Below are 23,358 nucleotides of genomic sequence, written 5' to 3' on the forward strand. Positions count from 1 at the left end.
GTTAGGCTTATATGTTCTTTTAGCTACTTCTTTCAATCTTGCATGTCTATCAGGACACCTAGATGCCATATGACCAATTTTATTGCAGTTAAGACATTTAAATGGTGCTTTACCTTCATACTTACTTCCAACTGGACCTTTAGGCATTTACCTTCCAAATAGTGCTTCAATCTCTTCAAGTTATTCATTCTCTCTTCTGATTTCTTCAAGTTCTCTAGCATAGAGTTCTTTCCAATCAGATTTTTCAGATGATGATGATGATGCTATAGATGATGAAGCTTTGAAAGCCAAATCTGTCTTAATTGTAGAAATAGGATGAAATTCATCAAATTCAAAAGATGAAATTTTTCCAACCAAAGTATCTCTAGATACTGATGTATTAGGCATTGTTCTCAATTCATTAATAGCAGTTACTTTCATTTTGCATGCCGGTCGCAATGCTCTTAAAACTTTAGAAACAATTTCATCTTCACTCAAGGTTCCTCCACAACATTGTATACCCAAAAAAATTTCATTAACTCTTTCCATAAAAGCATAAATCCTTTCATCTTCTTCCATTTTCAGATTTTTACACCTAACCCAGAAGCATTCCAGTTTTGCAATTTTGACAGTGGTATCATCTTCATTCAATGTCTCCAATTTATCCCAAATAGATTTAGCAATAGATTGGTATGATAATTTGATGATTTGTTAATCTAACAATGCGCTCAAAAGTGCTTCCCTTGCTTTGCAATCATTCTCCTGATCTTTAGCCAAGGTAGGTGGATTAGGTTGACTCTGTGTAGGACCAACATAGCCATTCTTTGTAACATCCCATATGTCTTAACCAATGCAATTAAGATGTGTCTCCATTCTAATCTTTCATTTACCATAGTTAGTTCCATCAAGCTTCGAATTGTCCTTCCTGAAATAGTTAGTTGCCATAGAATCTCCTCAAGCTATTAAACTTTTGCAAAAATAGGAATTAGCTCTGATACCAATTGTTAGTACCCAAAGGAAACTAAGAGGGGGGGGGGGGGGTGAATCAGTTGTCTATTAATTTCAACCCAAGTATAGCTTAACCAAAATTAATGCATCATATCGGTAAACCAAACTTAATGTCGATAGACAATTTAATAGTTAATAACAGTATCGGTAAAGTTTAATGCATGAAACAGAAAGACAAATAATATCCACAACACATAGCACAGATATTTGTACATGGAAATCCTGTAAGGGAAAAACCATGGTGGGAAACCTTACCCACAATCAGATGATACTACTGCAGATAGTATGTGTGTACAAATTTGGTATGCACATGCTGAGAGGCCAACTGCCTAGATCTTACTGCTCAATCAAAAAATGGGAGTCACACTTACTACAATTGGATGGTTAAATCCAATGATAATGTACTACTCAAAATAGCATCTTCATATGTTGGATTCAGTACCAGTTAAGCTCTGATTGTCTTCTTTATACCTTCCTTGAATTTTTAAATGATGTCTACGTGTATAAATTTTCTTATATTCGCATATACCTTATTGCATTCCCTTTCAAACCTTCTCTATAATATCACAAATGAGATCTTACATATATACCAAAACCTAAGACAAAATGTGTAGGTCAACTCACTAAGAATATTACAATTAAATTAATTACAAATGAAACGATATGCAATGCATCATGTCAGCTTAATGCATTTAAAATAATAACCAATCAATAAAAAATCTCCATAATGTAACGTAATAATGCATTTCATGCATGTTGGGAGATAAACTGGGTATTAGCACTTACTGATAGGAGTAGATGGACAATAGTACACAATCTGTCAATCATCAGTGAGAAGAATCTTTGTCACTTGTTGGCACTAGTGTGACATCATTGTCATTGAGCAGATACATCTTCCTTACTATCCTACAGTAGTATTCATTCTTTTGTATTCTCTTCATCTGTGGACAACATCATTACCCAGTGGGAGTCTTGTTGATTGTCATCAATCCATCTCTATACCGGTTGCACTATTGACCCTCTATTTGTTCACCTTGCTTTCTTACTGGTTGGCAACATCTTAATTTTAACACATCACTCATCGATCAATGTCAACATATCATTCACCTATTGACATGACTAACTCAAATGCCTACTCATCGGTGAGTACCAACATGTATACCAGGTACCAATTCTTTCTTTGGAACACAAGCTTGAATGTTAGTGACTCAACTTGTATACTGGTTGACCTCACAGGCCACACTATCAATTGACATCAAGGACAATACTGACAGCAATACCAGTTGACATCAATGACCACAATTCCATTTGATGTCAATGACAACACAATGCCAGCAAACAAGACCTTAAACTCTTAGATCAAAGTACTCTTGTCATCTCTGTTTTCCACCTAGATAGTTATAGGGTGTAAGTTATAGGGAAATATGTGAATCTAAAAGATGATTATTCTACCCACCCACTACAACAAGAAAAACAAACCATAGTGAAACTTTTTAAGATCAGAAATGCTAAAACCGAGAAATAACTAAAGCTAAGATCTTTCAAACCCTCATGTAAATTTTAGATAAATAGATGGCATATTTGGATAATGCTCATAACCAGCTTTCTAACACCTACTCATTTGAAAAAACTAGAGTTCAAGTGTGCAAGATATGCCTTGGAAGCATAAAAATATTTTAATCTGACTTCATGGGCCTAGTATGGAAAATTGAATTAAAATTTATAAAAATACTAATATCACTTGATTGGTATTAGAACTAGCTTTTCAATGATATCTCATTTGAATGATTTTAAGTTTGTATGTCCATATTATGTACCAAAATTTGAGTGTAGTTCAAAAACCAAACATAAAGGCTTGGAATGGTGATGTGGTGCTTATACAGTGTTGATGTTAGCATGATGTCAGGTTGCATCAACAAATATTAAATGTTGAATGGGCCAATATTTTACTAAGGTGAGAAACATTCTACTGATGTGATAAATTCCTTTTGACATTGCAAACTAGAGAAAAAAATGAAATATTTCAAATAGAATATTTTTTTGGCCAGATATTCCTTGGGTTGATTAAGTGGGCTGACATCAACCTAGTAGACCGTGTGTGTTGACATCATCCTTGCATGCACAAGTACAATACTAAAAAATGGTATGCACAAGTTTATTTTTTTGTTGGACCAAAAGAATTTAATGAACCCTTAATTTTGTTTTGGAAAATACTTTTAATCAACCTACATTTTCTTGTGTTTCGTTTTATGTACTAAGAACAACACAAAAGTATGTCACACTATTATACATAGTATAGATCTATATAGAAAATCATGCCAACAAATATTTTTCCCTTGGATTCAACTTTTCCAATTTTGATGATTTATTTGTTCAACTTAGAGTTTTTGGGTGTTTGTAGTACATTGTCCACATCTATTTTGCTACAAAGTGCCTAGCTTTTTTGTTGAACCCTATATTTTTTATTTTCCCACTTCTATAGATTATAGGAGCTTTTCCATAATTAAATTAATATTTAGTTAAAGTATATGAGTTCTATTATAACTGAATACATCAACATATTCTTATTTGGGCCCTTATTCTAAGTTTTCCCTTCATCTTATATCATTTAAATCTTATATAATTTTTAAGTTCAATTCACTTTTCCATGACTCAAATATTGTCATTTTTCATATAAATTATAGATTTAACATCAATGCCATATTATCTCTTGACCCTTAAAATTTTGGCATATTTTGTTGAGATTATGGTGCTTAGCCCCTTAGTCTAATGCTCTTTGGGTAAAATTTTTAGAGGAGGCAACTAAACCTAGTCACCCAAATACAATATTAGGGAGAGATCAACATATTGAGATTCTTGTGGTAGATATGAGTAAACATAGTCAACCAAATACATTTTTATAGTCTTTTGTTATAAACATACACTTCTAGATGTCTATCCAAAAAGATAGTCCCATCCCTATATTTCATTCTACTCATGTTCCAAAGATTTAGTTGCACAACAACCCTTGTGATAAGGAGATTATTTGAAATAGCATTCCCTCATCTATAAAAAGAATAACAACACATAGCAAAAACTAAAATATTAACACATAAAATACAAGAAAGAATATCAGCCATTTCCACTTTATTCTAAGAAACAATTATATGTTTAGAATTTGCAATGCTACAATGATGTAGTATTAACCGAATACAAAGAAAATATACTCTCTTGGAAAAGTCAACAATTTAGAGGCATAATGTACACTAATAGAGTTATCTCTTGTATCTTGTATTCATCTCTTTATTTGGCACCAATAACTACCTAAAAACACTTTGGAAAGAATAACTCCCATTTTTTGGTGCTTAGAAGTCCAACCATTCATTTTCCTATCCAAAAAGAAATTTAATATGAATTTTAAATTTTCATAGCAGAACATCTTGGAGCTATATCATTTTACTGAAGCATCTAATTTATTATTATAATATATTCTTTAAAATACGATGAAGAGTTCTACAACATTAAAATCATCTAAACTTTATTTTGTTCACTTTTTGAGCATTTATGAGGTTTTAAGGGGCTTCAAATTTGAATACAAAGCCTTATATGAATTTTTTCCATGATAAAATATTGAGATGATAAAGCATATAGAATATTGAGATGATTCTTTCACCATTCACCTCTTTTTGCATTTCCACACCTTAGAGTAAGCTTTTAGGTCTATAAGTACCCATACAGGGTGACTTACTAAAAATAGTGACATTTTTTTACCTTCATATTTATCTTCTATATTCTAATAAATGACTTATAAATGCTTAATTACATAGATTTATATTATAAGTATGATCTACATTGCCCCAAGATGAAACAAATGCTCATGAACAAGATGTAACATGTAAAATAACAAGGTCGACCTCCGCCAAAGAGAGCCTTCCAAAAAATCTGTAGACTGAAGTGCCGACCCAAGGGAAGGTCGACCACACACCAATTAACATTGGAAATAATAAACTAAAGCTCTGCAAGCTATGTAAGTGATCCACAAGATTCGCCAATAGAAAATAGGTCCAAGCGGTTGTGGTGTTCCAAGCCAGAAAACTGTCTTAGATTTCAGAAGCAATAACTTGCCAGAAAAAAGATCCAAACATCCTGCAGACTTAGGATAAGGTAGATGAACATGTCCATGAATAAAATCCAGCTCCACAAGGTCTAGTGAGAAAATGCAAAGAAACGCATAAAGAAATGTTGAAACTGCAAAACTAGAAACAAACTCAAAAGAAAATGTTTTTGGTTGATGCAAGATTTCCATGAACGAGGGACACTCTTGCATCACTTCTAGTAATATATTTTAGGCTCTTATATAATGTTCATATCAATTTTTAATTGGCTCATAGCACGCACAAAAATAATAGTTGTGGTCTCATTTCTTCTCTATAGACTTGGTATTTTCATTTTAATTATACAAAATGATATACATGAGCCTAGAATTTTATAAATGTTCATTCTACAACTTATTATTTTCTATGAAAAATTTTCCCTTGTAATAAATATGAGACCTTCAAGCACTCTTTGTAGATGTGTCTATTAGGCTAAAATGCTTGGAGTTATATCCTTAATCTCTTCAACCCTTTCAATCTTTTTTCTTGAAGAATTTATTTGTTAAGGGAAATGGTTTTGTATCCTTTTAATTTTGTCATTTTATGGAATTATTTTATGGCTTCCATCATCTTTTACATTTAAAAATCATTGAAAAACCTTATGATTTATGATAAATAAAATCTTATTCTTTTTCTTTTAATAATATTTTTTTAATTGTTATCTAGATGCTTATATTATCTAGACAGGTTGAAGAACTAGCAATCTAATTTTGTACCTTTAAGGCCTTTGCAATGATTAATGAAGTGCATGTCACACTATAAGCTGAATTCCTACAAATATACCCCCCAAGTCCACTACAACCATAACCAAATAAAAAAGCAGATCATATAATAGCAAATGTTTCTTATATATTCCTTTTAAACTTTGATGGTTCCTCACTTGATAATCTGAGGCAAGTAGATAGGGGCGGTATCATGCAAAACCATGATGGGAGGCTAATCTTTGTATATGCAAACAACCTTGTGGTGTAGAATTTACAATTTGTTGAGGTGGTGTAGTGGCCTTTCATGGTAGCCATGTAGCTAAAAACAAGGGTTTAAAGATCATAATTATTGATGGTGACTCCTTGAACGTGGTAAATCACCTCTCTAAGAAAGATAAATCTAGTTTCCAAGTTAGTGATTTGATTAATAATGCCCCTACCTTTATCAAGTCTTTTTAGAAGAACATGATGTTACATGTCTTTATAAATGGAGATAGATTAGTGGTTGTTGTACTAGTTATTCTCCTCTATGTTTGCTACTCTATGGATATGGGTGGGGATTTGGTTTAGATTTAGCCACAGCACCACAAAAATTTTGAAAAATAACCTTGAGCTTTGGGAAATTCTAGAAGATGGGGAATTTTATCCCTTATGTCCATGTTGTGTGACAATTTGGTCAAACTATTTCCATGGAGTTTTCTAGTCTGTGGAAGCAAGGTGTGGTTTTAGTGCATGGAATATTATTTCAAGTCCTGGTTGAGCCTATTGTTTTGGTGAATGACATTCCTAATGATGATATGCAATTGACAAAAAAAAAATGGAAATTAAAAGGAGGCAGTGCACATTCTTTAGAGAGTGGAAGAAAGTAAATCAACTCCAAAATTGATATAACTATAAAGACCTTATAAGTGCCTAGTCTAGGGTTGTTGATGTTTAAATTATGTTTATTACTTTGGAAGGCTATTATAAAAGGTTTCATGTCTTTTTTATTCTCTATGATATATCATTTCCAAATTTACTAGATTAAGCTCAATTTTTGTTTCTATATTTTTACATCTTTGAAAGAATATGTGTTAAAGAGTATTGGATTTGAGAAAGCCCCTCTACAATAAGGGTTAATCATTTATTTATTTTGATGTAACTTGGCTCTCACCTTTGCATTTAACCCAAACCTACGCTGGTCAACCCTTCCCATTTGTACCAAGAGCACCCTAAATTTCCTACCCCTTTTATTGCATCACTTTTGTCTACTCTAGTCCTCAAATCTAATTTGAACCCTTCTCTCTAGGCTTCTAACTCCTCCCTAGTAATTTTGATTGATCTTTCCAAAGAACACTCAAAAGGAAAATAGGTATGTTTTTATAAACCTTCAAAGATCTTCATTGTGCTAGATAGTGAACATAGTGTTGATTCCTTGAGCTATGAGACTAATTCTACTTCTCACCCTGATTCCCCTAACTCTAATGCCCCTTTTCAAAGAGGACTCTAATCAGTCAAAGGAAGTGCCCATTTATAAACCCAACTAGATGCATGGCATTTTTTATTTCAAGCTCAAACACAAGATAGAGGAGATTTTTAGGGCCTTCAATACACATATGGAACTTTCAAAGTGCCAAATGGCCTAGAAAATTTATACTTTGGAGAAGTTGATTTTTAAGAAAAAACTAGTTGAAAGAAGATCTTCGTAGTAAGGTGTAGCAACAAACTAAGATTATGGAAGAGACATTTGAGAGCTAGCATGTGATTGCAGAAAAAGAGAAGTATGGTAGTGTCTATTGCCTCCCCCGACAAATTCCAAAAAGACATAACGTGAATCATTTTCTACTTCCCCATATGTTCAATGTTTTATAAAAGAAAATGATTAATAATAGTAACACACTAGTTTGCCATACGCATGTTTCTCTTCAAACTAATTTTAATAGTTGTACAGACATGTGATGTGGAAAGGTTCTTGCTCAATTGGATTTTTACAGTGGTATCACCTTCATTCAATGTCACCAATTTATCCCAAGTAGATTTAGCAATAGATTGGTTTGATAATCCCATGATTTGTTGATCTGACAATGCGCTCAAAAGTGCTTCCTTTTCTTTGCAATCATTCTCCTGATCTTTAACCAACGTTGGTGGATTAGGTTGACTCTGTGTAGGACCAACATAGCCATTCTTTGTAACATCCCATATGTCTTTTCCAATGCAATTCAGATGTGTATCCATTCTGATCTTCCATATACCATAGTTAGTTCCATCAAGCTTCGGATTGTCCTTCTTGAAATCTAATTTGAACCCTTCTCTCTAGGCTTCTAACTTGTCCCTAGTAATTTTGGTTGATAGTGAACATAGTGTTGATTCTTTGAGCTATGAGACTAATTCCACTTCTCACCCTGATTCCCCTAACTCTAATGACCGTTTGCAAAGAGGAGTCTAATGAGTCAAAGAAAGTGCCCATTTATAAACCCAACTAGATGCAATGTATTTTTTATTTCAAACTCAAACACAAGATAGAGGAGATTTGTAGGGCCTTCAAGACACATATGGAACTTTCAAAGTGCCAAATGGCCTAGAAAATATATACATTGGAGAAGTTGATTTTTAAGAAAAAACTAGTTGGAAGAAGATCTTCATAGTAAGGTGTAGCAACAAACTAAGATTATGGAAGAGACATTTGAGAGCTAGCATGTAATTGCAGAGGAGATTTAGAACATCAAGAAGGAGGCTAAGTACCGCTAGCTGGAGGATGAGATCACAATTTTGAAAGAAAATGTTTTTTAAAAGAAAATGATTAATAATAGTAACACACTGGTTTGCCATACGCATGTTTCTCTTCAAACTAATTTTAATAGTTGTACAGACATGTGATGTGGAAAGGTTCTTGCTCAATTGGATTTGGAATGGTTGCATCGCTTGAGATGAAATAAAGAAGGCATTCCACATGTTTCAGAAGAAACCCAATTTTAAACCGTTGTTGAATTCTCGAAGAATAGCTATCTTGTGTGATAATACTTGCAAAAATGTCGAATGCAAATGAGAATGGTAAGCAAAAGCAGTATTCTGATAGCAATAACGGGATGAAGAAGAAAAACAAAAAGGGCAGAGCATTGACCCTTTCGGAGCTTCTGATTGGTAAACAAGTGATACCGCAGGTCTATGAGAAACAAGCTAAGCGACCTATGAACGATCCTCGTGATCAAAGTCATGAGACTGAAAACTCCAAAGACAGCGGACATGGCGAGAAGAATAAGAAAAAAATAATGGCGGGGACCGAGCAATACAAGGAGAATGAAACTTTGAGAACGACCGCTAATTCTCGAACACGTTCCCGTTCGCCTCCCTTTATTTCAAGAGCCAATGGAGATGACAATTGGAACATTCCGAAACACACAAACGATTTTCGTTCTGCAAGAGCAGGCAATAATATAAACATTAACAATACCACCTCCAATTCCAGTTGGAGGTGTTCCGAGTCACATTCAAATACCAATGTAAATGAAAACTGGAACATTGCAAAAGATAGAAGACAAACATCCAATTATAGTAAAGATTACAGTTCTAGAGCAAACTCTAACAATGGTAATTCTGGTTATTCTCGTCCTCTGTATGGAAGTGGTTTTAGTAATAGGCCTTGGCAGCAGCAGCAAAGGAATACTGCTCACCCTCCATGTCCTCCCTCCCAATATCGTCCACTTTCCAATAATTGGGATGACGACGACCGAAATTACAGGCTTTAAGCTACTTACTTCTCTTTTTTGTCCTGCCCACATCAAGTCGTTATTCTAAAATCCACATTGACTACATAGCATTATTGATTTAATGGAACTACAATTGTTCTAATTCATCTAACAAACATTCAAATGATATTATTAGAACCATCTTATGTATATTTTCTAGATAATTTGAATTTAATACTGATAGTTGTATATTTAAAGATAAATCTTAGGACAGTATAATGCTTTTAGCTAATTTCATAATTATTTTAATTATTATAGATAATTGTTTAATGTTTACATACAATAGGTAGAATCACCTCCAACATTCATCTTGTATAGATACTAATTTTAAAAGTTTGTTATCTTCTATGTCTTTCATGTTACTAATCTTGTGAAATTAGCAAGGGGAATTGACCAAGAACTAGTAGGTTTTCTCACTTCAATCATCTCACAAAAGATCCACAAAAGTGTTCACTAACACTTAAAGTTCCAAAATGGGTACCATTTGTAAGTGCATAGGTTTTATGAATGTGTGACAACTTATGGTATCTTATATAGAAACGAGTTACATTTGGCATAATTCTGTGTGATCATTTCTCAAAGCTAAGAAGAAAATTAGAGCTAGGTGTGTCACAAATTTTCATGACACTTATATCTAAGAAATATCAATAGTGGCCCTATTTACTTGCTTTTATCTTCTAGCCCTATGTTTATGGTGATTTCGTCCAATTTTCATTATACTCTCACTCTTCATTGACTAATTTGGCCATTTTATTTTTTATACAAATTATTCAATTTGTATTATCCATCGATGAGCCTCTATGTAAAGTCTCTATCATTGATAATTTATCAAGATTTAAATTGTTAAGGTGTAGCTCATATATAAATGAGCTCTATTCATTTGACAACTAAGAAATCATTGCTATTACCACATATCATATAGTCTATTCACTTTATTACTTAAAATAGTTACATCTTCTAGGAAGATCTACAATGCAAATTAATTATTGTGAGCAACCCACTAAATTAATTACTTTGTAGTAAATTATAAATTATACAAGGTTGACCAAATAGACATTACTTTTGCCACCTATTTTGAATCACAATAGAGATAATATATATTTAAATAATACCTTTTAAAAACCTACAGAAGATAGACAAACAAAAATTTCATAAAATTGTGAGAACGATACACCTTAAATATGTAACATTGTAAAATATAACAAATTGTAATTGAATCCAATATGATTTTATTTTTGGATGGCCATTTCTTTTTACCAATCCAAATGGCATGGCCAATTCTTAGATGCCTATTTTGGATACAACTAAGTGATGAAATCAAAATATTTTTTACAATTAAGCAGGGAACATTTACCTATTGAAAGGTATCATTTGTCCTAAGTAATACAAGAGCTACTTTCCAATCCATCGTGGACATTGGTTAGAAACAGTATGATCATTTAAATTGATGACCGAATTTTATTTTTGAAAAATATAGGACATCACATAGCTACCTAAGAAAATAATTACAAAGTGTAAAAATCATAGCATATCACTAAATCCAAGAAGTATGTGTTTGGTGTAATATACGGAAATTTATTAAGGTAATTTATATTTGAAGGTAGAATATCCTTTGATCTAGATAGAATAAAATTAATAATGAAGATCAAATTGCTAGTACTAAGAAAGAGCTAAATATTACTTTCATAGTTTAATATTTACAAAAATTTATTACCAATCTTTTAGGATTGTTAGTACACTAAATTCTATGCTAAAAATGGATGTCAAAGTAGAATGGAATCTTAAAGCTAGGGTAGTTTCAAAGATATATAGAAAGATAAATTTTATGCACTTATTTTTGTGTCCTAATTACTTAATATTGTTTTACTATTCATTTGATTTAGATAACATGTACATAAATGCTTGCACAAATGAATGACCTAAAAGATGTAAGGCCTACTAATTTTATGAGCTCACCCTCTAAGGGTTCCAAGCTAAATTATCCAAATGTATAGGAAAAAAATATGCTATAGTATTATCTTTTTAAAGGATATTATAACATTATATTTTAAAGATCCCCCAAATTAGAAAAAATGCTTGTTGTTATTTAAGGTTTATTAATGTAAATTGAATTAGCAAAGGAAATAGTAAAATAGATATAACAATATTACAATAGTTTTACATACAGATTACTTCCATGAATTTGGGTAGAAAAATATAATCATTAACAAAGGCTAGATTTGGGATTAATTAGGGTTTATCCAATCATTTGTATGCTTTTTATATTTTAACAAGAGATGAATGGTAGGTAGATATCTTTCATTATTTGTTAAGTAACAAGTTACCTCCAAATTTAACAACCTTTTCAACAAATGCAAATGTTTCTGATTTGTATGTCAATTGTCAAATATTAAAATATGCTTAGATACATATAAGATATTATTACACGTACTAGATTATAACAAAAAAATATTAATATTGTCCAACCTTTGAAACATGCTATGAAAATGCATCAATCTGCATAGTACGGACTAGAATTCATAGCTTAGAGTTGCAAGATAGATAGTGCAATGTACATAGAGCATAACATCATATGTATAACCATAGCATATAATTTATACATGTCAGAGGAATACAAGGAATTCTTCCACTAAGACATTAAATATTGTTTCCTTCATATTGAGACTTCTGTGGTACCATCCTTTTGAAAATACATCAACATCTGCACCAGATAAATTAATAGTACCTAAACATATAAATAGTGCTTTCTTCTTATTGGAACTTCCACTATATCATCCTTACTTCAACATCTTACTGAAACCCATAAGTACTCTTTCCTGCATATTGGAACTTTCACTATATCATCCTTCTTTCAATATCTATAACAACTTAAAACAAGTTGACATAAATGACAACACAAGATAGGTTTCCATCACTATCCTCATTTGTCATTGATGATAACACATGTGTACCACCAATAGTAAAGTCAATGTAACTCATCCTGTATCTCTCTCTCTTTTTGACATCAAGGACAAAGGGCATTGTACTGAATATTTTCCTACTTCGACATCAAGGACAATGAATCAGTCTTAAATAGCTCTACTCAATAACACATCAGAAAATAATCTAAAAAATATCACAAGAACTACAATACTCCCCCTGACACATATGCACAACAATTTATACCTTTCTATCATGAAAAATTATGTCTTCCTAGTAACATTATATTTAGTGATTTATGTTGGAAAGAGACATTGTACAGGTTGAGCTAAGTGCGTGAGGAATGTTTTGGGGTTGTCATTGATCGCAACTTAGATTAGAAATCACATCTGATATATGCTGAATTGTTCTACCAGAAGTTTGATATACAATTTGCAAAAGTCTAGAAGGTGGAATACGGTATGTGGTAGAGTTTGAGTATATTGAGCAGAAATTAATTTTTGTTTAATAGTTCTGGTTGTACTGGAAGATGTAGTTGATTGGACGTTCGAGACAACTTAATTCACAATCCTAGCCTCTGGTATTGATTCTCATGCAATATTGGAGATCTGGTATCCGCTATTTCAGGAAGAACAAGGTTATTCTGATGTAGCATGTTATGCAGAATCTCTCGGATAATTTTGATGATTGGTTTTGAGTTCAAGATAATTGAGCCGACATGTGTGAAGCCCATTATCAATTTGTTTAGGTCCTTGTATGAATTTGTAATCACATTGTGCCGACTTATTGTTACAAGTTTCATGTTGTGTGTTATGTGGTTTCCAGGCTGACATGGAATTGATTTCAATTCTAACAAATTTTCACAATCCATAATAATTAAGTGAACAACTTCTGGATTTGATTGTGTGCAAGTTTTTAGTCATCAACATTTTGAATCACACTCTGTGATCCATCATCAGGATGAATGAGAGCTCAAGGAAATGAAAAATGATGTTGGATCACGGAGTGTAATCCGAAACGTTGATGATTAAAAACTTGCAAACAATCAAATCCAGAGTTCGCTCACTTAATGGAATTGATTTAATCTGATGGTGTGGATATATAAGACTGATTTGTGTGAGCATTTTTTATAGAGATGTAAGTGTACAAAGATTGTATGAGCATTGGTGCACGGTTTTAAATGCACTATCCCTAGATTGGTGCTCCAATGTTTGATAGAACAAAGAAAAACATAGCAGTTTGATAGAACAGTGGAAGATAGTCACTTTGCACTAAACTAGAACTGCATTTTGGCATTTGTATATGGTACTCATCAATTCACATATACTTGTTATCATTTGTAATCATTTGTAACACAGTGAGTCTTGCAGGGTTGTATCCTTGTTTTGTAATTAAGTAGTAAGCTCTAGGAAGTGTGCCTGAATGAATGTGCATTTCACTCTTGTAATATTATCATACTCCTTGTCATAGTATTATAATATTGTGGGTCTCAATCCCACTATGGTTTTTCCCTTTCCGGGTTTCCACGTAAAAAATTTAGTGTTATGGTTTTGTGCTTCTTTGCATTTAGTTTTTGCACTTTTCTTTTACTCATTCGCATATGGTGGTTTAACAATCAATTTAAGAAAGTTGTTAATTTCAAACCAAGCATTCCACCCGCCCTCCACCCCCCCACCCCCCTCTCAGTGTTCATTCATTCCAACAATTGGTATCAGAGCCTATTTCCCCCAAGGACGCCTAACAACTTGAGGAAGATCTGGGAGAGAGAATCAATGGACTGTGTTTTTTAAAAACAACTTATTGTGGCACTTGAAGACTTAGATGCAGCAAGGAAAAAAGAAAGTAGCCTGAGAAGAAATTTGAGTGATGCTGAAAATTTCATTGAGTCATTGAAAGAACAAGTGAACACATCCAAAGAGAAATGAAAGGAGTTGATGGACAAACTCAAGGAAAAAGAAGAGCAAATAATTGATGATCAAATTCTAAAAGACATGACAAATGAATGTGAAAAAATTGCCAGAGACAATTTAGTAGTCAAGAATGAAACGTAATCCATTGTGATGAAGCTAACAAAGGAGAGTGAAGACATGAAGAAGAATGAAGAATGTCTGACATGGTCATTGAAGGATAGATCTAATGAATGTTGCAGATTGAATCATGAAAATGACTTGCTGAAGCATGAATTGCTACAATCCAAGAATAATGAGCAAGATCTTCAAAGATAAATCATAATTCTGAGAGATGAACTTAGAACTACTAACGAGTACAAAGAAAAATTCAATGCTAGCCCAACTAAACTAGATAAAATGCTACAAAGTCATAAGAATAAAGGTGATATGGGAGTGTTGGATTATTGGGGAGATTGTTAGATTTGGTTGATCATTTTTGTTACTAGGATATGTTGTTGTCATTGATGTAAACATATTCATGTGAGTTATTCCGATGGGTTTGGGAAGAGTTTTTTATCCAGTTTTGTAGTTTGGTTTTGTTGATCACTATTTTATAGAATCTGGTATTTTCTCCAGTATATTCCGGTGTGATCAGATCTTGTACTAAGACTCTGTATTATTGTTTTGGATGACCTTGTGGTTTGTGATTTGGTGCTCTACAAATTATCTTTCCTCATGACAGTTGCTGATTGGTTGTGTTCTTGAGTTTTGAGCCATTGATAGATGAAGATTTTAAAACAGGTGTTGGTGCAACTATTTTGGATAATTCTAACATGCTTGTTAGTGTTTCCTAGTCATGTCCTATTTTTTTTTTGTGATCTGCATTGATCATCATGTGATTTTTTAGTGATTTATATGAACTGACGATGATTTCCATGTTATGCAGTATTTATGGTGGTGTAGTGTGTTGCGGTTGATCTTGGCGGGATTTCTAGTGGATGTAATCATTTGGGAATTTGAATTAGGTCTATGATATGTAATGTAAATCATAATATTGGTCCGCTGGTCGATCTTTGTATCATGCAATATAAGTTTTGTAATTGTGAGCTAAGGGTTGAGGATTTAGTCAACCTTGTTATCAAGGTTGATGATTTGTATATATAGGAGAGATGTTTATGTAATTTAGGTTTCGGTATTGTTTCTATATTATCAGAGAGAGGTGATTGTGTGAACAAGGATATATCTTTTATTAAAATGTTGAGGTGAGATTGGTGTTGCAGAGTATGTTGGTTTGATGATAATTGTAATGTATTCATCACTTGTTGTCATTGATGAAACACTCTCACACACATATATGATTACATTGACTACCGATGTAACTTCAATTGGTTTACACTACCAACCGGTATGTTTAAGATCTATCTCTTACCGGTACTTTGTGTCAACCGGTATGTGCCTAAGAGATAACCTGTTATTACACTAATTCGGCATCAAAATGAAGATAAAGATGAAGATGAAGATCAAGTGGAAGATTCCAGGACAACGATTCACTAGTTTTATTCTAACCAGTATTGACTACTCTAAATCGGTATCCATTTGTATCATGAGTTACCAACACCGTTGGTTTGGTGCTCATTTTTGTGATGAGTTATGTTTAAATGTCTACATATACTACATCTAGGAAATCGTGTTCCTATGACCGACATAAGTTACGAATGTCTATTCAAAAATTTTTAAGTGAATCGTTTAATAAGAGATGAAAAAGAGAGAATAGACATAGAAAAGCTTATCTATGCAAATGCTTTTGATGAAGATCGATAAGTGTTTAGATGGAGAGCAGTTTTGAATGTACTTAGAATGATCTGATCAAGCAATTTTTGTGCTACTCAGAATAGATCAAATCTTTCTTGTTGTTTTCTAATCATTAAAATAAAATAAAATCCCCTAACCGGGTAATCTCTAACAAGCTTCATTGTACAAATCCTCTAACAAGGTGATCCATTACTTTGGATTCTAAAATCCTCCAGCAAGGTTAATCTTAACAAGGTATAAGCTTCTAATCAAGCTTGGGATCTCTAACAAGATTTTCTCCTAGCAGAGCTCTTTGTAAGACCTTAACCGGTCAGTTTTCTATTACTGTAGATAGTTAACTTGTGAGTTCCATCTCACCGTGGTTTTTACCTATTTGGGTTTTCCAAGTGCAAACACTTGTGTTATGGTGAATGTTCTACTTTATGTGGATGCTCTTATTTCATTTTGGATAGCATGTATTTTGTTCAAACTCTTAGTTAAGTTCATCTACCAGTTAGTGTTTAAAGTTGTGTGTGTTTTGGTGTAACTGATTCACCCCCCTCTCTCAATGCTTTTCAAGACCATCAGAGTAGACAACTGTGCTTAACCGGAACTGTCATCACACATTTGTAGATGCTATCATTGTAGTTCATTCATTCTAGATTGTAGTTCAAATCATATTGTAAGTTAGTTACACTTCCCTGAGGGCTGTATCTTTCTAGGAAAATATCTTTTGAGCAATGAGCTTTAGGAAGTGTGCCTGAATGCATGTGCATTCCTCATTGTAATATTTTCATATACTATTGCAGACTATCATGTTACTGCAGGTAGGTTCCCACCATGGGTTTTCCCTTCACCGGGTTTTCCAAGTCATAATCTTGGTGTTGTGTGTTGTGTTGTTAATTTGCTTATCCATTATTGCTACAGTCTATAAATTTATATTTTGAATTTTAGTTTGTTGGGATCTGGTGAAGACTGATTCACCCCCCCCACCCCACCCTCTCAGTATTCCTTCTTGATTGCTGCTAATAATTGTTATCAAAGTTAGATCGTCTAGTAGAAGCTTAATTGCTTGTGGAGATCTGGGATGGTAGCTCAAGGTATTCGTTTCAAGAAGCACAGTCTGAGGTTTGATGGAAGCAACCATACTATATGGAAGAGACAGCTGGAGGTACATTTTAAATATCTTGGAAAAGATTACTAAGAATGCCTTGACTGATTCTCAAATGACAAATGTTATAGAACTTTAGACAACACATGAAATCTAGGTGAATCTTGAAATCCTATATGAAGGTGATAGTCAAGTGAAAATTTAAAAGTTTAAAACGAAATTATTTGATATTGAATATGCGAGATGATGAGAACTTACATTCATACATGGCTAAGGTGAATGAGCTTGTGCTTGGTATCAGATATGTCGGTGGAAAGATTGAAGAATATGAGATTGTTTCTAAGGTGTTGAGATCTTTTCCTCCTACTTACAAACATAAGGTTGTTTCTATTGATGAGATCCGGAGTGTAACTATAGTGACAAGAGATGTGTTGGTTAGAAAACTTGTTGCATTTTAGATGAGCAAATTTGGAGAATCACGTGGAAATTTTGAGATAACATTTAAAGCATTAGCATCTATGTTCGGTAAGTAGAAATATGATCCTGATGAGTGCAGGATATCCACATATGAAAGAGAAAGGAGAGAGATAACTGAGGAAGAAAGAGAGCTTGATCAACTTGAAGCATTGATTGCATAGAGATTGTCAAAAGGTGTTGGTAACTATGATGGAAATTTTCCCATGAAATATTTTTCTTGTAATAAGATAGGACATTTTGCTTCTATTTTCCCAGAGAGAATGGCTAAGTTTGATAAGCATGATAGGAATGATAGATATGAGAAGCATGAAAAGTATGATAAGCCTTATAAGTATAACCAAAAGTTTAGGAACCAGAAGAACAATTATTATGTTACATATGAATGTGTTATATATGATGAATCAGAAAAAGATGAAGTTGTGTTTATTGCCATTAAAGAGGATAGACTTGTACCTATTGATTCCACTAGTTGTTCTATTGAGGAGAAAGATTTGGCTGCAAAGGTAGAAGAAAAATGTGAATGGGTGATTGCCAGTGGTTGTTCAGATCATATGACCCACACTAAAAGAAGATTTATAAGCATGGAAAGGTATGATGGTAGAATAGTTAGATTTGGTGATGACAAAGCCTATGTAATCCATGGGAGGGGTTCTATTTCTTTTTATGGTAAGCATACCACTGATGTTGTTTTGTATGTTGAAGGTTTGACGCATAATATTTTGAGTGTTGGATAGATGGTTGATAAGGGTTATGATCTACATTTCAAAGATGGTAAATGCAAAATCTTGAATGCCTCTGGTATAGAGATTGTATCTGGAACTAAGACTGAAGGTAACATTTTTCATTTGAATGCTAGTGAGAAAATTTGTTTCATTGCTAAGATAGATGAGGGTTGATTGTGGCATAGAAGAATATGTCATGTAAACTTGATTCATTGATCAAGATTAGTTCCACACAAGTTGTTAGGGATCTGCCTAAGATTATTAACCCTATTAATCTGATACGTAAGGAATGTTAGATGGGTAAGAAAAAAATGATTTGTTTCAAGAGAAAATGATATACATCAAATGGATTGTTAGAAATTGTGCATACTGACCTGTGTGGACCTATAAATGTTATAAGTGTGGAGGGTGATATATACTTTATGCTACTAATTGATGACTATTCAAAAATGATGTGGGTTGTCTTTTTGAAGGAAAAATCAGAAGCATTTTAGAACTTTAAGATATTCAAAACTAAAGTTGAAACTAAGTTCGTATTGAAGCTCAAGTGTCTGAGATCTAATAGAGGTGGATAATTCTATTCCACTAAGTTTAATTCTCTTTGTGAGATGCACGGAATCAGTAGACAACTATTTGCTCCTAGGACCCCACACCAAAATGGGATAGTTGAAAGGAAGAGCCATACTATTTTAGATATTGCAAGAACAATGATAATTGAAGGAAATGTTTTGAAGGTCTACTGGAGAGAAGCTATTAGAACTACAGTCTATACATTTAATAGAGGTCATATCAAAGGTGATACCGGTAAGACCCCTTATGAGCTTTGGTTTGATCATGTTCCTACTGTGAAATATTTCAAAGTTTTTGGTAGAAAATGTTATATCAAGAGAGATGATAATATTGGAAAGTTTGATGCTATAAGTGATCAAGGTATCTTTTTGGGATATTCTACAAATAGAAAAGCCTACCAGTGCTATAACAAGAGACTAAGAAAGATAGTTGAGAGTGAAAAGTGAAGGTGGATGAAAACCTTGGGAAGGAGATCAGAGCTTTTGATGAAGGTCAACATTTTGTTTTAGCTCCTATTCAGCCTAAAGAGACTAAGTAGAATTATCTGGTAGAGACTGTAAATCCAAATGTTGTTGTTGATGGTGATGATGTGTAGGAACCTAAAGATCAGAACAATCAAAAGACTCTGAGGTATGTCAGACTAAATCATTCTGAGAATCATATTATTGGTGATAAGAATAAAGGTGTGGTGACTAGAAGGAGGTGAGTTGCAAAAGAAGTATGTTTGATTTCTAAATTTGAACCTAAAGATGTTGTTGAAGCCTGTAAAGATGATAACTCGATTAGAGCCATGGAAGAAGAGCTAGATTAGATTGAAAAGAACTATACTTGTGAAATTGTGCCTAGACCCAAGGATAAAAAATGTTATTGGTACTAAACGGGTGTTTAGCAACAAATTGAATGAAGTTGGTGTAGTAGTGACAAATAAAGTTATCTTTCCTCATGACAGTTGTTGATTGGTTGTGTTCTTGAGCTTTGAGACCTTGACCGATGAAGATTTGAAAAGAGGTGTTGGTGCGACTATTCCAGATGATTCTAGCCTGCTTGCTGGTGTTTCCTAGTCATGTCCTATTTGTTTTGGCAATCTTAATTGATCGTTGTGCAAGTTTTTAGCGATTTCTATTAATCGGTGATGATTTTCATGTTATGTAGTATTTTGGGTGGTGTAGCGTGTTGCGGTTGACCTTGGCGGGATTTCTGGTGGATGTAATTATTTGGGAATTTGAATTAAGTCCATTCTATGTAATATAATTCATAATTTTGGTCCAGTGGTCGATCTTTGTATCGTGCAATGTAATTTTTGTAATTGTGAGTGGAGGGTTGAGGGTTTAGCCGACCTTTTTATCAAGGTTGATGATTTGTATATATAGGCAAGCTTCTTATGTAATTTAGGTGTCGGTATTGTGTCTGCATTATCAAAGAGAGGTGATTGTGCGAACAAGGATATATCATTCAGTGAAGTGTTGAGGTGAGATTGGTGTTTCAAAGGAAACAATTGTGCTTAATCAGAACTATCATTAGGGATTTGTAGATGCTATCATTGCAGTTCATTCCTTTCGGATTGTACTCTGAGTCATATTGTAAGTCAATGAGACTTCCCTGATGGTTGTAGCCTTCCGAGAAAATATCTTTTGAGCAGTGAGCTCTAGGAAGTGTGCGTGAATGCATGTGCATTCCACATTGTAATATTTTCACATACTACTACAGAGTATCATCTTGCTATGGGTAGGTTCCCACCGTGGTTTTACCATTAACCAGGTTTTCCACATCAAAATATTGGTGTTGTGTGTTGTGCTATTAATTTTCTTATATGTTATTACTATATTCTATCAGTTTATGATTTGAAGTTTAGTTTGTTGAGATACAGTGAAGATTGATTCACCTCCCTCCCCTCTCAGTCTTCCTTTTTTATTGCTGCTAACAGGTAAAACTTGGATATGAGAAAGGAGAAAGCTTTAGATCAGGTCAAAGCAATCATCAGAAGAACAAGAAATCTCTGGTAAGATAGCCTAATGCTTATAAATTCAATTATAAATGCTTTTTTTTGTAATAAATCTGGTCATATGGCAAGTCAGTGTAGAAATAGGGCTAATCATAATAATTCATCATTCTCTGGACAATGTTTCAATTGCAATAAATATGGTCAAAAGTCAGTTGAATGAAGAAGTGTTGTAAATAGAAGAAATGTAACATGTTATGATTGTAGAAGATTTGGACATATTGCTAACCAATGTAGATCTAAGGGAAATCAATGTAATTTTAGGCCTAATTAGAGAAACAACATTGTTTTCTATGCTTGCAAAAAATCTGGTCATATTGCAAAATACTATAGAATCAAGAATATGAGCGAGAATGCTCTGGTAGACAAGAAAAAAGTAGATGAAAAGGGTAAAGCGAAGCTTGAAGAGATCAAAGAGAATAACAAGAAGATGTGGGTTAAAAAGAATGATTCAAATGCAATAAATGGGTCTACACCTGATTCCAGTGTTGGAACCTTATCCGGTGACTAAGGAATTTAACCTTAGGGGGAATCTTTTCATGCAGATCCTTAAAACCCCCTTTCTGAGATCTCCAACCGATTGGGGAAGGTTCTGCAAATGATATTAAGAGATATCTGAAAGATTTTATGCCTATTTGATATTGCAATACAATATTCATGAGATGTAAAGCATCCAGGAGAACTTTAAGGTTGATCATTTATTGCACCTTAAAGCTAGGTATTTGAAGGATAAAAAGGAATATTAACATTCATTTTTCACATTAGATTCAAAGTGAAAGAGAAGAAGAGTGTTGTAAATAAGATTGTGCAGCTTAATCTGAGCTTGTGAGCATTAAACGAAGATTTCTTGCATCCAGTTGAAGATAAAAAGGTATTTTCTCAGTTTGAGCTATATCTTCATAACTTAGAATTTGATGATTGCATCATCTAGTTCTAGTGTGGTGACTCCATAGGTCATTGAGATAACTAATAGGGCAAGGCTAAAATTCAAGAAACATCCATATAAATCGATGGAAGATTATCCGAATGGAGCATTTCCATCTAATTTGTTATGGGGTTTTGCACGTTGAAGATATTAGGGAATATGTCAATTACAATATCGAATAGCTTGGGAGTGTTGAAATGCTATCACTATACACTGAGCACATGATAGATGATATGGGAAACTTGAAACTAGATTTCAAATCTGTATAGGATAAGCGTTACATTTAGTTTGTGAACTTTCTAGTTTTCGATGAACCCAAATGGGTTAGATATATTTTGAGCAGGATCCATAATGAATTTATATGTCTTGATAAACCATACAAGATCACCAATAATGCAATCCAAGCAGTGGTGACATGTCTGAATTTAAGCAGTGAAGTTCCTAGTCTAAGAAATGTGAAGAACACAATAGTGATAGAGGTAACCAATTCCCAACATGATAGCAGATTGATGATAATAAGTGACATTATTGTATATGATATCATATTTGCCTCCATGGTGACAGGATACAAGGTATATCAATCTAGTAGAGTAAACTTAGTTTTTGGTATAGAAATATATGCAACTTATCAAATTCTTAAGGAGGACAAGTTATATGATCTATGTGGGGTACTTTTGAGTGAGCTAATGAGAAATTTAAAGAAGATAAAGAAGGATAAGAAGCATGTCTTTAAGTTTGATACCTTGATTACTTGTCTAGCCTTCTATTTTATGAGGGAGAACCCCAATGTAGGCAAAATTCAGTGGGCATATGAAAATTTGGTGGTAGTGTAGATCAACGAAGCCTTACAAGGATTAGGAGATGCTCAAGCACAAGATGTTATCTTATGGGGTTATTTCAAATCCTTAGAAACCATGATGAAAAGTAGGGCAAGGATCCCAAAGGAGATTGTAGATAAGTATGAGGACACCATATGCTTCATGGTGGAAATTGACCAATGCCTAAGGGAAGTTATTTTACCAAGAACAATGTTGATCATGCCCATGGGGTATGAAGTTGATGCTAATACTCTTGATGCATACGCTCAACATCTTTGAGTAAGCTAGTGGATGAAAAGGAAGAACGATTAGGGACTTATAAAGACAAAAGATTAAGATTACACTCCCAATTCACTAAGCCCAGAAGGCATAAGAGAGTGAGAAAAGAGGTAGAGAAACTTGGTGAAGATATGGTGATTACAAAGGAAGCAAGCTGCAAAGCACGGAAGCAAAACATTCTCAAAGAGGAGGACATGGTGAAACCCAAGAAGATCAAACCAACCTCTACTCCTCCTAAGCCAAGGTAAAACAAGTCAACACCTTCTTCCAATGCACAAAAGCATGTCCCTCCACCAAAGCCTCAAACCA

General features: G+C 33.6%; 1 protein-coding gene across 1 annotated transcript; it reads left to right on the top strand.

Moving 5' to 3' along the window:
- Nucleotides 1-8,832: 8,832 nt before the first annotated feature.
- LOC131858280 (uncharacterized) lies at nucleotides 8,833-9,549 on the top strand. Its single transcript, XM_059211470.1, has one exon. It carries the CDS (start codon nucleotides 8,833-8,835, stop codon nucleotides 9,547-9,549), a length of 717 nt encoding a protein of 238 aa, XP_059067453.1.
- Nucleotides 9,550-23,358: the final 13,809 nt, after the last annotated feature.

This window comes from Cryptomeria japonica, chromosome 9 (assembly GCF_030272615.1).
Source record: "Cryptomeria japonica chromosome 9, Sugi_1.0, whole genome shotgun sequence".
NCBI classification, from domain to species: Eukaryota; Viridiplantae; Streptophyta; class Pinopsida; order Cupressales; family Cupressaceae; genus Cryptomeria; species Cryptomeria japonica.